The sequence below is a fragment of the Vespa crabro genome, chromosome 1, assembly GCF_910589235.1.
Source record: "Vespa crabro chromosome 1, iyVesCrab1.2, whole genome shotgun sequence".
In the NCBI taxonomy this organism is placed as follows: domain Eukaryota; kingdom Metazoa; phylum Arthropoda; class Insecta; order Hymenoptera; family Vespidae; genus Vespa; species Vespa crabro.
The window spans coordinates 20,103,363-20,120,126 of NC_060955.1; the positions used below are offsets into that span (position 1 = coordinate 20,103,363).

Consider the following 16,764-nt stretch of genomic DNA (forward strand, 5'->3'; position numbering starts at 1 on the left):
ATAATTATTTATTTTCTTTGTTGCAGGTAAGAGGATTCGAATACAAACAATCTATGACCATAAGATGACCATAAGAAAGGATCGTAAAAAAGACGAAGCGTAAAATGATTTACGTTAGTGTACTCGGGATATCTCGAGAGATACCACTCGTAAGATTTGGTTGAATCATGGAGTTATGGAGATGTGACATAAGGAGATAATTTAAAGGACGGGTAGCAAGAAAATTTTCGTATAATTGATCGAGTCTAATGAGTTAAAGGGGACGAAACGGTATCGATGGTGGATATTAAAGAGTTCTAGGTCATGGCGACGACAGCCTCGAGGAAGGGGGAGAGAGAGAGAGAGAGAGAGAGAGAGAGAGAGAGAGAGAAAGTACGGAGAACTTGGGTACTTTCTCTCTCTCTTTCTCTTTCTCTCTCTCTCTCTCTCTCTCTCTCTCTCTCTCTCTTTCTCTTTCTCTCTTCTACTTTCTTGGCCCTCCCGCTACTCGGTCGGGTCGGTCCAACCGACGCGCGGAGGGCGCTGATTGTAAATTAGTTAAAGGAGATGCTTCATTAGAACCAGCTGTTTGCACCCTGAGATTTCGATTTTCTACTGGTAATGAAATTGTACCACAGTAAAGATCCTTTACTTTAACAATTATCCAATAATGATTAAGGAAAATGAATGATCTTGAGGATAATATATTAATGATTTAACGTGATGGGATATACGAGAATTGATAGATCAAACAGACGATTACTTCTATTAGTTATCAAAAATGGATTCATTCTGAAAAACCGACAAAATCCTATTTCATTTCGCCATTACATCTTGGTCGCCTCGGGACTCAAGTTGCTCGTCAGCGATGACGTTTCAACATCGCTCCACGCTCACTTTTCAATTTGCAGAGAAATGAAGAAGAGAACGTGTGGGACAAGCTAGGGGGTATGGTATGAGAGAGTGGGTGAATGAATGCTATAAAGTAAAGCGAGATGGAAATTGTGAAGAAGAGAATAGAGGGAATAAGAGTGAAAGAGATAAAGAAAGAAAGAAAGAAAGAGAGAGAGAAAGATAGATAGATAGAGAGAGAGAGAAAGAAGATGAAGACTAGGAGAAAGAAAGAAAACGCGTGGCGAAGGAGCAGAAGGGGGTGGCCGAGTATGAGAAAGGAGAAAAGGCGGCCCGTTACACGAAAGGTGGTGTCTTCCACGTCCCCCAGGGAAATTATTGACAGTCAGCGAGGAAATGACGTCGTAAATACCACCTCGAGCCGAACCCTCCTCGCAAGAGCATCTTCCTTCCATCTTCGCCTTCTCGACTCGCCTTCTTCTTCGTTTCTACTCCTTTTCTTTTCTTTTTCTTTTTTGTTCTTTTCTTTTTTTTATTATTATTTTTTTTTTTATTCTTCTTTCTTCCCTTTTCCCTTAATACCCTTCACCTTACCCTCCTCCTCCCCCCCCCCTACTCGCTCACTTATTCACTCCTTTTCTTTCGTTTTTATGCTTCTCGGCTCGCTCACGTGGAAATTACACGTTCTACCATCGAATCTTTTGATTCGTTGATTTAATGTAAGATTTTTCAAGGTGACCTATGTTGACAAGGTCGTCTACGTCAGTCTCTCTCTCTCTCTCTCTCTCTCTCTCTCTCTCTCCTTTTTTTTTCTTTTCTTTTCTTTTTTTTTAGTTAATTTGTATTTATTTAAAAGTAATAAATATCAACCATTTTCTGTCTCTTTCGGCGAGAATTTCTGAGAATGAACGAAAGAGGAAGCTCGGAAAACTTGAGAAAAGAAACGTTAGAATTAGAGTCATATTACCGGTGAGAAGGAAATTAAAAAGATTCGCAATGAAACGCAACCAGCGCGTATCCTTTTTCCCCCGTTTACGAAACTTTACGAGGCATTATTTAGTTGGAACGAAAGGGACACCAACTTCGGCCAATAGTAAATTCGCACTAAAATATTTCTAAGGGAAAGAAGAAGGGTACCTATTGGCGCGCGAGAACGTTTGAGTTTCTCTCATTTTTCATTGTCTGCAATTTTGATTTCGTTCGTGTCATTTCCGGGCGAACGTTGTAGGTATTATTAAAATGTACAAAGCTTGAATTATTTCCAGTTAACAATGTGTACGAGAAAAAGTTCCCCTTCCACTTTTTCAAAGAAGAAGGGAGACGGAAGTGACTCGCCTCTTTTGCCTCTTTCCTTCCTTCCTTTGCTCTTCTCCTTCTTTATCGCTGACGTTTCATCCCCGGAGCGATTTAATAGTTTTATAAAGCCGCGAGCCAACGCTCGACTCGTAAATTTCTTTTTGTTTTTCTCTTTCTCTATTTCTTTTTTCTCGTTTTCTTGTTTTTGTTTCTTTTTCCATTGCTTTTTCTTTTTCTTTCCCTTTATTGTTTTTTCTTTTCTTTTTTTGTTTTTTTTTTTTCTTTTACATACCTCTAGGTATTCGAATTGAAGGCATACCGTTGGTTTATTAAAAGACATACTCAATACGATACATATATAGTTTCAACAACGTTTCTTCCATCGGCATACCAGCAATAAAATGGCAGTTGAGGTTTCTTTCGTTTTACCTTATATTATTAGCAGTTTTCATATTTCAGACATCGATACATACATACATACATACATACATACATACATACATACATACATATATACATAGACATACACACACACATATATATATATAATATAATATATATATTACATGGATCTATATCTTCGTCGTTGCTGGCTTAATAAAAAGTTCCTCGTGATAGGCGAGAGCACAGGCAAGGTATGTAGGTATAAAGCGAAAAAGGAGAAGAAGGAAGAGGCAAGGCAGCGCTTGGAATATTTGCACGTGGAAAGACGAAACTCGTCGCTTCTCTCGGATATTGCAACCGATGCCTCTCGTTTTCCCTTATCCCCAAGTTTCTTTGCCGCGTGAAAGAAGGAGGAAGAAAGAAGAAGCGCATTATACGTGGAAACGTTCCTCCCTTTCGCCTCGCGGCCACGGAGAACAGGGAGTTCTCGCTCTGGAAGAAAAGGGAGAAAAACGATGCCGAAGGAAAATGTCGAGAGGGAAAAAGATGTACGTACCTATATACGAAAAGAAAGAGAGAGACAGAGAGAGAGAGAGAGAGAGAGAGAGAGAGAGAGAGAAAGAGAGAGCAAAGAGAGTGGGAGAGAAAGAAAGAGAAGCGTAGGCGGCTCTAGGAAAGGCGCAGAAGCGAGCGTCGAGGGCTAAGAGTGGTGGCGGGAGGGAGTTAGGGAAAGAGGGTTGAAAGGGGGTGGGAAAGGGAGAGGATAAGAGGAGGTGGGAAATTGTCAAGAGGAAAGGGGAGTGAAAGAAAGACAGAAGAGGGAACGAGCAGCGAGATCCGCCGGCTAAGGGTAGTTATTATAATAAATTTGTCGGGGGTTTAAGAAGCGGAAACAATTCAGAACTGCGAGCGACTCTAAGGATGTGCTTATCGTTGCTTTTATTCAAATGGGAGTGGAAGGCGACGAGTTGCGCCGGATGCGACCTGCATTTCTTTCTCCCTTTTCGCTCCTCTTTTCTCTAGATTTTCTTTTTTTTTTTTTTTCTTTTCTTCTCTTTTCTTTCTTTTGGCCAATTCACATAACCGATAGTTCGTACCATTTTCTACTCGAATCGATCGTTTATCGGCCAATTTTCTATAGATTTCGGTATGATACTGTAAATATACTTTAGATAATATATATACATATATATACATATACATATACATATATATATATATTTTTTTTTTTATATCTTTCTAAAGGGATATTTATTGAGCGTCGATAATACATTCCGGGTTGTTTTCAAAACGTTACTAGTCGTGATAAGATCTATCTCATTTTTTTATTCGTTTTTTTTTCTTTTCTTTGTCTTTACTCCCTTCTGCTACCCCAACCCCCGCCGCTCTCTCCCTCTCTCTCTCTCTCTTTCCCCTTTCATTCACGTTTTTTCGGCCCCTGTACGCCTAATCTGTAAACCCTTTAATTAACGGCCGATGTTGGGTTTAACCTTATGATTCGCGCGTTTACAAGTTTTAATTTTTTTTAAAACCTTTATCTCGATGGTCACACCCGACTAACGTCGACATAATATCATTAACCCGAACCTTTGAACGGGCAAAATAAACGAACGTAAAACGTTTGGTTACCGAGAACGGCAACACGTTTTTTCTTTTGTTTTTCTTTTTTTTTTTTTTTTTCTTTTTATATCGGAACGGTCATCGGCGACTTCTTCCTGTGAAAATAAATGATAAAATTAATTTCAACGCTTTTAAGGTTTAAACGGTTCGATATGCAAACGGGAAGTTGAAAACGGGGAAAGAGGATACAGAGGAAGGTGTCATTCTCGGGACCACCCTGAATTCACGTACTTTATAATGTATACCAGCTTGCGTGCACTTCTTTATTGCCCGTTAAAAGGAAAGAAAGAAAAAAAAGAAACAAAAAAAAAAAGAAACAAAAAAAAATACAAAAAAGGAAAGGAAACAAAAAAGAAAGAAGAAGCGAGGAAAAAAGGTAAAGTGCGGAGAAAGAAAGAACTGACTGTGACTGACCCCCTCCCCTTTCCCCCCCCCTCCCTTCTTCCATCCTTCTCCCATGGACGACAATGAACCAATGAAAGTTTTGGCTTGTTTGGTTCTGACCGCAAGTTTTCTCTCTCTCTCTCTCTCTCTCTCTCTAATTTTCTCTTACTTCTTTCAATCCTTATTTTTTCTTATTTTCGTCGCGCACGATCTCCCCAGTGGATATAGTTTAGGGCCGCAATAAAAGTAAATGTCCGGACTATCTCGATTTACTGCTTAATTAAACGCGCGAGTCCACGAGACAACGAAGAATCCTAACCAACGAGAACTTCCCGTTCTTATTTAAACTTTACCTTAATACGTGTCCGTTGACCGCAGTGTGAACTTTTTATGGCAAACCAAGCGCATTCCTTTTGCGCCAATAAATGTCGTTGGAAGGTCTTTAGTATTGGCCACCGTTGTATGTATGTATTTATATACTTATACTACTCGAGAATATGGTAAAGTAACCATTTGGTTACTTTGATAACGACCATGTTGTATTTTCTTTCATTGTGACGCTAATAATCGCAAAAACAATACTTCTTTCTTTTCTCCCTCTCTCTCTCTCTTTTCTTTTTTTTTACTTCACTGATCAAAGAATTCGTGGGTTGCCCGGAATTTTTCTAACGTGTACAAACGGATAAGCTCAGATTTAATCTTTCTCTTTCGTTCTACATTCCGCAGCTAACACGAAAGGTTTCTACTACGTTGAAGAAAAAATGAAACGCGTTGTCCTGGACGTACATACATACATATATACATATATATATATATGTGTGTGTGTGTGTGTTTGCGTGTGTGCGTGTGTATATATATGCATATATCACGTTTGTAAAACCGCAGTTAATGAAATCCGTCGAGAAAGTAACGAAGAGGGATGTCGAAAGGATTCATGATGTTTTTTATAAAAATTAAACTCTCTGTACGAAATAAAAATGGCTGGTACGGAAGTAAAGTACTGAAATTGTAGATAGGTAGATAGATATCTATGTTTTCGTGTGTATTCATGGAACTAGAGCTTTAATTTTTTTTTTATTTCGTAATTTTTCGTCGTCTTATCATCGAAAAGTATAGAGTAGAGGTAATAGCAATGGTAGTAGTGATGATGGTAGTGATGGTAGTGGTAGAAGGTTCAGTATCCTAACGTGCCACCCGTGAAATCTTTCTATGAGTATACTTTCTATCTTTATCCTTTTCTCTCTTTAACTTAGTGTGGAAGCTGTGTCGGCCGAGGACAATGTCTCGCTGTGGATTTTTCGTATTATCTCGCGCGACATAATATGGGGGTTTATCTCCTGGAATCATGGTGGCTTAGAGTAGCGGAGCTTTTTTCTCTTCAGCGAATAGACGACGACGACGACGACGACGACGACGACGACGACGACGACGACGACGACGATGCTGCCGTTTCTTCCTCGAAGGCAAATCCTCCTTCCCTTGCTCCCTCTTCTCTTCTCGCCCTCATTGGAAGACAACGTCTACGAGCCCCTTCGGGGACTCGTGGGTCACGTATACGCTTCCGCGCTTCTCCAATTCCTCTTTCCACCCTTCCCCGGTCTGTCACGACGACGCCAGTGGATTTCACGTGACCTTTCGGAAGGTTGACAGGACTCGAGAAGGTTTCGCTCTTCCGCGAAATATTATACTAGCTCTGACTGTAAGAGGATACGAGATAACGCGCGGATCTTTCGGGAAAATGGAAATAGAAAATGTAATATGAGTGTTATCGAAGATGATTTCTTATGGAAAGCAAGTTCTATGATATATATTATATATATACATACATTATATATTATATATATATATATATATATATACTTACACACACGTAGAATAGTTGAAACGAGAGAAACACAAAAGAAAAATTGATTTGTGATATCTAGCTTTCTTTTACCTTTAGGAATATCAATTACACAAAACTTTGACATCGCCGCAAGCACAAAAATGTCATTCTAATCGATAACATCGCGATGTCGTGACACCACCCTTCCCGTCCGTTCGTCCACGCACGATTCTACCCTTGAGTATCGCGGATTCAACCCTCGCTCTATATTCATTTTATCTCTCTCTCTCTCTCTCTCTCTCTCTTTCTACTTCTATTGCAGTTTTTCTTTCGTTTCGTATTGGAACTTTTATCCTCCCCGGCAATGTCGTCCAAGAAAAGCATTGTGCTCTTTTCTAGCTACCTCGCCGAAACTTTTCTCAGGCTTTTTTTTTCATGGTTGCGTTGAGAAGAACGTGAAATGCCTCAGGATACCGAACATTTTTCTTTCTCTCTCCTTGTTCATCGAGTTTTTACGAATACACTTCTGAGGTTTCATGAAAAATTGGATGGTCGCGTTAATAGATTGTGTAGTTTCGTCGGTTCGTCAATCGAAATATTCATCGAATGATGTTCGATTCAAAGTCCGTACGTTTAATCCATTTTCCGGCGTTTCGAGTCGACGAATCAACGGGAGTTCGCTTTCAATTAATTGAAAACGTACGAATGCTAGGCAATCTTTTGCATGGGCACAAATTGGAATCAATGGTAGGAATTTGAAAGGCAGAATTTCGTGAACATCAATCCTGTAGGGCAATTAGCAAATTATGAACATTAATAATATCCGACGATGATCACGGCGAATATTAAGTATAGTATATAGTAGTATAATTAATTGATCCGTGCCGTCGCACGTAGTGTAAATACGTCGGGTATTAGCTCGGTGGCTTTGTCCGACCGAATGGAAATCGGAATTCCAATACATTCGTATAGCAAGCACGCTTTTCCAATGAATCTTTTCTATCAAACGACAAGATAGATCTCGAAAAGAGAAGGTTATTTAATTCTATAGAAAAATTTTTACATAGCGATGTAATAAAAAAAGAAAAAAAAAAAAAAAAAAAAGAAAAAAAACCACATAAAATAGCGTGATAAAATTTTTTTCTTTCGTTTCGAACGAATTTGCAAAAACTCTCGTCGGACGAATTTTAATTTTTGACAGATCCTTCGAATATCATATGAAAAAATAGAAAGGTCGATACTATATTATCGAAAGAATCGTTATGGGCTTTACGACGAATCGATTAAGGTCAATCTATCGAAGAATGCGTGTCCCTCATAGAAATTGCCAGATGACGATGACGATGACTCCGATGAAAGCTCGAAACGATAGCGCTAAGGCACCACGCAGAGCCCTGCAGGATGCCACTCTGATATCCCGTTGAGAACCGACAATTCGTATAACTCGTACGGTTTTCAACGTCGTCGATTGCAGCTTGCGAGGGCGTACGTCGATCGTGCGATTCCATCTGCGTAGGTGGCGGAAGATGTCGTTTCTTTCGACGATTTCTTCCAGTTTCAAGATGAGCACGATTAGGCCAAATTAGAATTTAGAAGTAGATTAATAGTTTTAAAGAAGATTTCCGTCCACTTTCTTTTCCCCCTTTTTTTATTTATTTATTTCTTTCTTTTTCTTTTCTTTTTTTTTTTCTTTATCTTTCAGTTTCTTTCTTTTCTCTTGCCGGAGCATATTTTCGCCATTGATCATTCCACCTATCATTATTTTTTCGTCTCTTTTATTCTCATTTTTTAGTCATTTTTTTTTCTCTTTTTTCCTTTTTTTTTCTTTCTTTTTTTTTTCATTTCTATACACCCAGAATCGTACCATAATTTAGGTTTATAGCCTCGAAGGGCGACACATTCAATTGGAAGAAAATAAAAAGAAGGGTTCGTAATTTTTAGTTTGCACGCTGTAATATTCGTGTATCAAGGTTGAAAAGAATTTCCTCTATATTTCTTTTTTTTTTTTCATCTTCCCTTTTTCTACGAACGTATACGGAAACGTTCCTTTGCTAATGATATCTCGCTAATTGCCAGTATCGAGGCTGCTATTCTGTCATCTGTTAACCAATATATACGTGCATTCGTTTTCTATAATATTTCGAAACATTCGTTGCATTTGTTAGGGTTGAAAAATATAATTATTACAATATGATCGGGATAAAATGAACGTCTGTTATACGTATACACACGAACGTATACGATATGTTATTATTCTTTCATTCGTTCCTTTTATTTTATCCAAATCGACGTGTCGATAAATACACGTAATACGTATATACGTGTATAAAGAATACGTGTATATAATCAACTAGAAAATCCTTTCGAAAGTTACGGCAAAATCATTTGGCCGGCTCGTACGCTACTCAAGTAAAACTTTGTTTTCCAAAGAGTCGTCCGCGTACCTTCTGCTATTCGCGTCGTAGCTGGCACGGCTCCAAACAACCCTGTAGAATGTTAAGATCGCATCCTTCGTTTATTTACGAATATTTTCTATCTGGCACGCATACCTCGTGCTTTCGAGTTATCGCGACGAAAGACGTTTATTCGGACGTTATTGCGGAAGACCAGCCTCTTCTGGCACAAAGATACGCAATATGCATACACGTCGTTTCTCTATCTCTTTCTCTCTATCGTGAAAGAGATCGTAGAGAAATGAGATGGGATTCGTTGGTGTGCGCATAAATTTTTACGTGCTTCTCGAATAGACTTATACACACACACACACACACACACATATATATATATATATATACATATATATGTATGTATGTATGTATATATACACGCACGTATCCTGTGCTTTGCCGTCAGAGTGCGTCAGGTGGTACCGTTCTCCGTTTCCCACGGACTTCTCAGCCTTTATTATATCATTCGATCACAATGCACATCGAAACGTCTCCAGATCGAGTAAGAGCGGTGCACCTGCAGCCGGCTGCAGCTTCGATTTGCGCCATGAAATAACATCGCCGTTAAAAACGGCACACCTACCACGCCAACAATGACGTTGCATCGTCGATCGGAGATATACGTTTCTCATTGCGATTCTTTATCCCGATATGCGTGCCTCCTTGCCGCATAAGACGGAATATTAGCTTTAGGCATACTTTTCCTTTATTTTCTTTTATATAATTTTTTTTTGTTTCTTTCCTGTTTTCTTTTTTTTTTTTTTTTCTTTCCTTCTCAAGAAAATGTAGAAAGCCGTTGCGATAGAGTCATTACGGTAGTCCTCTTGATATCGTTTCTTCGTCTTCGAGAGAGAAAACGAAAAGGATCGAATATCTTCGTCAGCGACTATCTTCGGGCGCACTTAGCAATTTCCGGATAAAATTGGAACGCGTAATCGTTTGCGCGAGCGCGAATGTCGTGGAAAATTATAGTCCCGGCAAGTAGGAACAGGCTGGGCAAATAAATCGTTTTGAGTGGCCTCTAGGCTACCGGGAGATTCGTTTTGTTGGAACAGTAAGATCGACGCTGCTAGACTCGTATCCAAGCTTGGCAATTTATCAGTTTCTTGCTGCGCTCACATTAATAATGGAATTTATCGATCCAATATCGATCCATCCTCTCAGGACTGAGGAAACCTATATCATTGTGATCTCAAATCATCCGCCAACCGGTTGCCAACCATGCCGATCATCGACCACCACTGATTTCATCTAAAATTTATCACTCCTGATACGTATCTTAATATTTATAACGGTTCGAATCTTTGTATCTGTATTATTTCATATATCAAGGATATGAATTAATGTACCGTCGCTTATTTTTTTTTCTGTTTCTTTTTTTTCTTTTTTTTTTTTATTTTTTTCGATCTATCGACCTAATCCAACCTCGGAGAACGTGTTTTCTCAAGCGATTATCATATATACTGAAATATCATAATTTAGATTAGAAGCTGATTATAATAATTATCATAAATGTTCGCTATGTTGTCTCGTCGTTTCCTCATTTTCTCTCTCTCTCTCTCTCTCCTTTTTTCCTTTTTCTTTTTTTCATTTTTATTTTTTCAAAAGGAATAGGAAAGATTATTATTGCTTACTTTCTCTCTCTCTCTCTCTCTCTCTCTCTCTCTCTCTCTATCGCTCGCTCGCTCGCTCGCTCTCTCTCTCTCTCTCTCTCTCTCTCTCTCTCTCTCTCTCTCTCTCTCTATCTTTTCTTTCTTCATCTTTTTTTCTCTTTCTTTTTTCGAAATTTTGACCATTTTATCGCAGCTCGTTGCGTGCGTGCGTGCGTGCGTGCGTGCGTGCGAATCGACGACTCGTTTCGTAAGTCTCGCTCCGATCTTTTGTGAATTAGTTTAGCCGTTCGAACGAGACGACGTGCGAAAGAAAAAGTGAGCGTGCAATAACTACTCGCGCGAGCGTCTACCTTTCTGTAACTTTGTCTCCTCCTCCTCCTCCTCCTTTTACTCGTTTTTTTCTTTTTTTCTTTCTTTCTCCTTCTCCTTCTTTTTTTCAGCGGGACGATTGAAATTTCTGGCACGGAAGTCGCGCGAGTTTCGCTCGACATTTGCGATGCGTTCTTCTACCGGTAGACACCGTGAGAATTCTTCGTTCGAATGTCTTATTCTTCGTCGTAGACGCACGTGGCCCGAGAAAGTATCCTCTTTGGTATTAAATGGTGATAGAATATATATATATATATATATAGCCTCTTTAAAATATAAATTGTAATTTTTTAAAATAATCGTGAAACATTCACAGCCTCTTTCTCATTGCACAATAACCATTTCATTGGTAATGTTGTTGGTATATACAATTCGAAGAAAAAAATATATTTAGAAACGAGTACGACGACGACGAGTACGACGACGACTACGACTACGAGGATGATAGTATAGGTCAAACGCATAGTACGTAAGAAAGTTAAGGGAAATACGTTTGAAAGGAAAGAGGAGTATCTCATCGAGTAGTGGGAAACGTAAATAAACATTCTAAGCGTTACAAGTTGGTTTATAGGTTTCACTTTAGAGAACGGCTCAGTATTCCTTTATATAACTAGTCGAACGAGAGACGCGTCGAAGGACACACGTATATAATTCTCCGCTCTCCGCTTTTCGCTATTTTTTTACTTGATGATAGAGGTACATTCATATAACCATATTATCCTTTATCCTGGTGTTAAAATTTTTTTTCTACAAATTTATCATTGTAACGTCATCAACTAATATAGGCTTGCGGCTAAAGGAACGTTCGGTGAAGGTGCATCGTTTCAATTCGTTGTGCGTAAACTTTAAGAAAGGCTAGGGAAAGCATCTTATTAGCGATCCTAATGCATAATAATATTTACAAAATAGTAGTATGATCGGCGGCTATCCAACATTCTCACGTCTTTCGATAATAATTTTCAAATTTATATTCAAATACATACATACGTGTTTACGTATATATCTATTTAATATATATATATATATGTATATATATATATATATAAATATACATATGTATATACCATTGGTTAAACGCAATTGCGTTTGAACGTTGAGCAATCGTTGCGGTTGCAGAGAAAGAATAAAAGTTATTTACCTTTACCAACGGATATGTGTCAAAAGGGCCGGCCCTTTTTTCTCTCTCGTTGTAACCATGTAGGCATGCCAGTCCGTTAGTTCCACTTTTCTCGCGTCATGTGGGCCAACCTCATCTTTCCCACACTTGCCATCTCGCGGTCATTCTTCTTCTTCTCCTCTTTCTTCTTCGGGTTCGTCTTCGTCTTCGTTTCTTACAACGGCATTCCTCGGGTTTGCACCCTGCAATCTTTCGTGGCCCTTGCCGTTCGCTCTCCTCGTACTTTCTTTTGCCACGTTAATTCTAGGGCCCCGAAACGCATCCTCGAGAAATCGTACACCGGTTGGGGAAAGGTAGAATGCACGAAGGTGAACGCCACGGCAGGATGTCTACGTTCTAAACAATTAAGACGAGATCAAAGTTCCATACGATGCGAGGGTATCTAATCGAAATAAAAATACGTGAGAAAGTAATAGTAGGCGTATAATGGAACGATAGTAATAGAGAGATGATTCAACGGACAATTAGAGTTTCTAGATAACATCAACGCTTTTTTCTTTTTTCGATATAAAGAATTTTAGGGGGGGGTGGACAGGGCTGAGGCGTGGAAGAAATGAAGAATGAGGAAGAATAAGAAGAAAGAAGAAGAAGAAGAAATGAGGGAGGCTATCACCGCGACCCTTCGACCGTGTACTCGGCTTAAAGTTGAGTACACACAGTTTAATCGACGCGAAAACGGTTTCTTTATCCTTAGAAAAACGTTCGTTTTTTCTTTTCTTTTTCTCTCTCTCTCTCTCTCTCTCTCTCTTCTTTTCTTTTCTTCTTCTTTTTTTCTTTTTTTTTTCCTTTCCGGAGGAAAGTCATTTACGTCTACACTGTTTACAGCCTATTTTTTTTTGTCTCCTTCTTTTCCGTTTTTTTTTCTTTCTTTCTTTCTTTCTTTCTTTCGGCCATTTGTCTTACAAAGCCACTTCGTCCTTTAGTTTCTCGATCGTTAAAGTAAGGAAAATAGAAATATTTTGTTGCTAAGCGTAGTTTAGACAAGAGGGAAGAAAAAAAAATGTTCTCTCATGAGTCGTCACATTGGTGACAGAGTAAGAGGATAAAGACGTAGAAGAAGGAGAGAGGATAGTGGGGAGAGAGAGAGAGAGAGAGAGAGAGAGAGAGAGAGAGAGGAAAGAGAGGAGAAGAAGAAACGTTCATTGTTATGAGGAGACGATGCGTGGAAACCGAGCCAGTAGTGGTGTGAGAGTAAATGGAGTTTACTGGGAGTGGACGGTATTCCCTCAGCCTCTTTTCGAGGGTCATCGTTTGTGCGAAACCGCTAAGTGGACTTTGCGGCACCGATGTGAACCATCGTTTAAATCGACCGATAAGAATAACCACGAAAACCGTGAAAACGGAGAAAGTGAGGTAATTTTGATTATCCTTTTATAAGAATGAACGACGAAGACACACATATTATATATACACATATTATGAGTTCTCGATATACAAACACATATATGTAAGTATGTACTTATTTAACGTTTAAGTTTACGATCGAAAGGGAGAGGATTATTTTGCGATTCAATTATTCCGGTCGACGACTCAATTGTTTTAGATCTCGGTCACGAAGCGCTCGTGATCGGTCGTAGATTATCGATCGGCAAAGCTACCACCACCGCGAGCTAGCTCCAATATAAATTGTTTCAGATCGCATCGCGCCCTTTGTATCTTATTTCTCCTTATCATCGACTTCGCACGTTCTCCTTCTATATCTATGTATGTATATGTATATGTTGTACAGTACTTTTAATGATCACCGATGTAATCTCCTTAGATGCGCATACCGAGTACGAGATAATACAAGAAAGGTATTCCGTGATGCGCGATCTCGCTTTCAACGAGATATCCTTTCCGATATTTGTTACATCTAAGTAAACATTCCTCGTAACAAAATATTTTCCAATGGGTTTAAAAGGAAAAAGGGTTTTCTTCTTCGTTTTTTCTTTTTTTTTTCGTTTTTCTTTTTTCTTTTTTCTTTCTTTTTTTCTTGTTTTTTTTTTTTTTTTTTTCGTTTTCAAATAAACGCAAAGCGTAACATCGTCGACAATGTTGGCGTTAATTAAATAAAATGGCAAATATAAGGAAACGGAAGTTATTAATTTATATTTAATTTGATTTAGACGAGACTTAGAACACGATTCATCCGTAATTGGAAACCGTACGGCGGTCACTCGGGGCATCTAATTCCGGGTCCCAACCCGCATACAGGTAAAATAATATTCGGGAACACGTGCTGCGAATACGAGACATCCTCCTCGCATCCTCCTGAAAATCTAGGAGCTTGGTATTAGATTCCTGACAGCCTAGACGTCGATAGGATTTCAAGAAAGTTAGAGTGCGGCATATAAAGAAAAAAAAAAAAAAAAAAAAAAATAAAAGGAAAAAAAAAGTTAAAAAAAGCAATGAAGGAAAAAAAAGAAAACAAATAAGAAAAAAAAGAAAAACTTCCTAATTGTTACTACGATAGACTTTCCGCCTTATCCGAGTATTCTTTCCGTAAGACCTATCGTGAGAGTCATTATGGCTGTACCATGAAATTTTCTTACGACGAAACTGAGATTTTGGAGCATTATAATTTTTAGCGGTATAAAAAAAATCTTTATAATCTTTAATGGCAAAAGAAATTTTTATTAGCTGTTAAAAAAAAAAAAAAAAAAAAGAAAAAAAAAATCAATCTTTTCAATACGAATGGAAAATAATTTATTTATCAATTTATTACGAATGTAAATTAAATTTTACTTAACTATTTTATTCGTTACGTCGTAACGTTATAATAGTTAAAAAAAAAAAAAAAAAAAAAAAAAAAAAAAAAAAAAAAATATTTGATTTAAAATCATGTAAGAAGGAGCAACGGTGGATCGAGCAAAAGCGACTTTCGATGTTCTAATGATCGATAGTTGTCCGTAGAAACGGACCATCTCTCCCTTCGTATTTCTCTTCTCATTCATTCCTATCACCGCTCTTCATCCACGACGCACTTCTCGCCGGTAATCAACGACAATCCGAGCACTCCATCGCGGTTCTCACAAAGACACTGCCGGACCATTGTCCTTTGAAATGGATGGAGAAAGGAGAGCCTTCTTCGGCAAAGCCTCGAGTCCCACCCCCTCTTTGAAAAGCGAGGACGCTCGTCGTCTGGTGATGTGGTCGATGCGGTCCTCGTTGCGGCTGTCTCGTCGTTGGCGGATATAACGCACGAAAATATCACGATTTAACATCTAATAAGAATTTCGATTGATGAACTGTATATTTATTTCATATCATTAAAAATGTAATTAAATTTTCGAATTAGACGAGTGTAATTATTATTTTCGAAAACATAACGATTACACTCGCTCGATATAGAAATGATAAATAATGCATATAACGTTTATATTTATTATACGCGTTATATTAATTGACACACGTGAATTTTTCGTCGCATAATTTGTTTCTGTCCTGGTAATAGGTTTCGACCCCTCGCTCTTCCAAGAAATTATGTCTCAATGTTAATTAAAATGCTTGTCCAATGAAAATTATCTTTTTGATCGAATCGTGTAAGCAATGAAAAAGAGTGAGAGAGAAAGAGAGAGAAAGAGAGGGAGAGAGAGGAATGGTATTAGCACTTAAACTGTTTTATCGAAGATACTGATCGAGATCCAAGGATACGGTATGAGTATGTAAATGAGAGGGTTGTTTGTTGGTATCAGAAACTCTCTCCGAGTACTCTCATACAACTGATTCACGATCCCGCGATGGACCGCTTCCTTTAACTTCGAGAAGTCGAGTGGACACGATTCCTCGATCGCCCCGGGTCGATTTTCGAAACACGTAACTGCCTTGGCATTTTGCGCTTGCCCTCTCGAGATCAGCGGCGTAGGATCGATTTCAGAGATTCGCCCTTCTCGTTTCAACGACGTGAGCGCGCATACAGATGGGAGTCTGTAAATGTAATTGCTAATGGAGTCTCGAGAATCGATCGATTCGTTTACGGTCTTCTTGTCTCGAAATCGATAAGCGATCGTTACGAATTTCGATGCAACAACTTTGACGATAGATCGAGAGAAAATCAAATTAACATTCTTAATCGATCGATAATTTTTCTTCATAATATAGAAATTACGATTACGATCGTTTCTTATGAGATCCAATTTAGAAAAAGAAAAAGAGAAAAAGATATATATATATATATATATATATACATAGGGAGAGAGAGAGAGAGAGAGAGAGAGAGAGAGGGAGAGAGGATCTTGAAGACAATTTAAATGGAGGACTTTATAAACGTGAAGAGGAGAAATGTACTCGTGTTGCTCCTATAACGAAATAACGACGACGATACGAGTATCCTGATAGACATACTTACTCGCGAAACTTCTCAAGCAAGATTCAAACTATAATGGTTCGCAAGGCACATTGGAAAGATATTCTCTCTCTCTCTCTCTCTCTCTCTCTCTCTCTCTCTTTTTCTTTTTCCTTGAGAAGGCTAGGCGATCAGATAGAATCTTTCGAAGTCATTCGGTGATCCTTCGATTCCTCGCGATCGAACGGAGTTTCTCGCCGGTATAAACTTGAAGTAAAAAGTTGGAAAGAGAGAAGTTTGTTAGATCGACGAAGGATAGACGATTCCAGTGGCTAGAGAATCGATGAAGCAGCTTCGGCATCAGCAACTACGGCAACTGCGGCAGCAACAGAAACAGCAACTGAAACAGCAACAGCAGCAACTGAAACAGCAACAGCAGCAACTGCAGGAGCAGCATTTGTCGTGACACGTTTGCTTGGATGTTGTGGCCCTTGGAGTGCCCGCCGGCTCCTCGCTTTCCAATGTTCGCTCGTTCACGATTCCGATAGGTC

At 38.8% G+C, this 16,764-nt stretch overlaps 1 protein-coding gene across 5 annotated transcripts in view; it reads left to right on the plus strand.

Annotated features, from left to right (window-relative positions):
- LOC124426408 (UPF0489 protein C5orf22 homolog) overlaps positions 1-16,764 on the plus strand; it is a 445,446-nt gene that overhangs the window by 148,577 nt on the left and 280,105 nt on the right. The window contains exon 1 of one of the 5 annotated variants that reach the window (XM_046968086.1): positions 11,900-13,299. The exons of the other annotated variants lie outside the window; for them this stretch is intronic. Within the exon in view, the coding sequence (XP_046824042.1) occupies positions 13,142-13,299 (158 nt within the window). The 5' untranslated portion in view covers positions 11,900-13,141. Of the gene's footprint in view, positions 1-11,899; positions 13,300-16,764 lie in introns of those variants that run through there. 5 annotated transcript variants of the gene reach the window in all.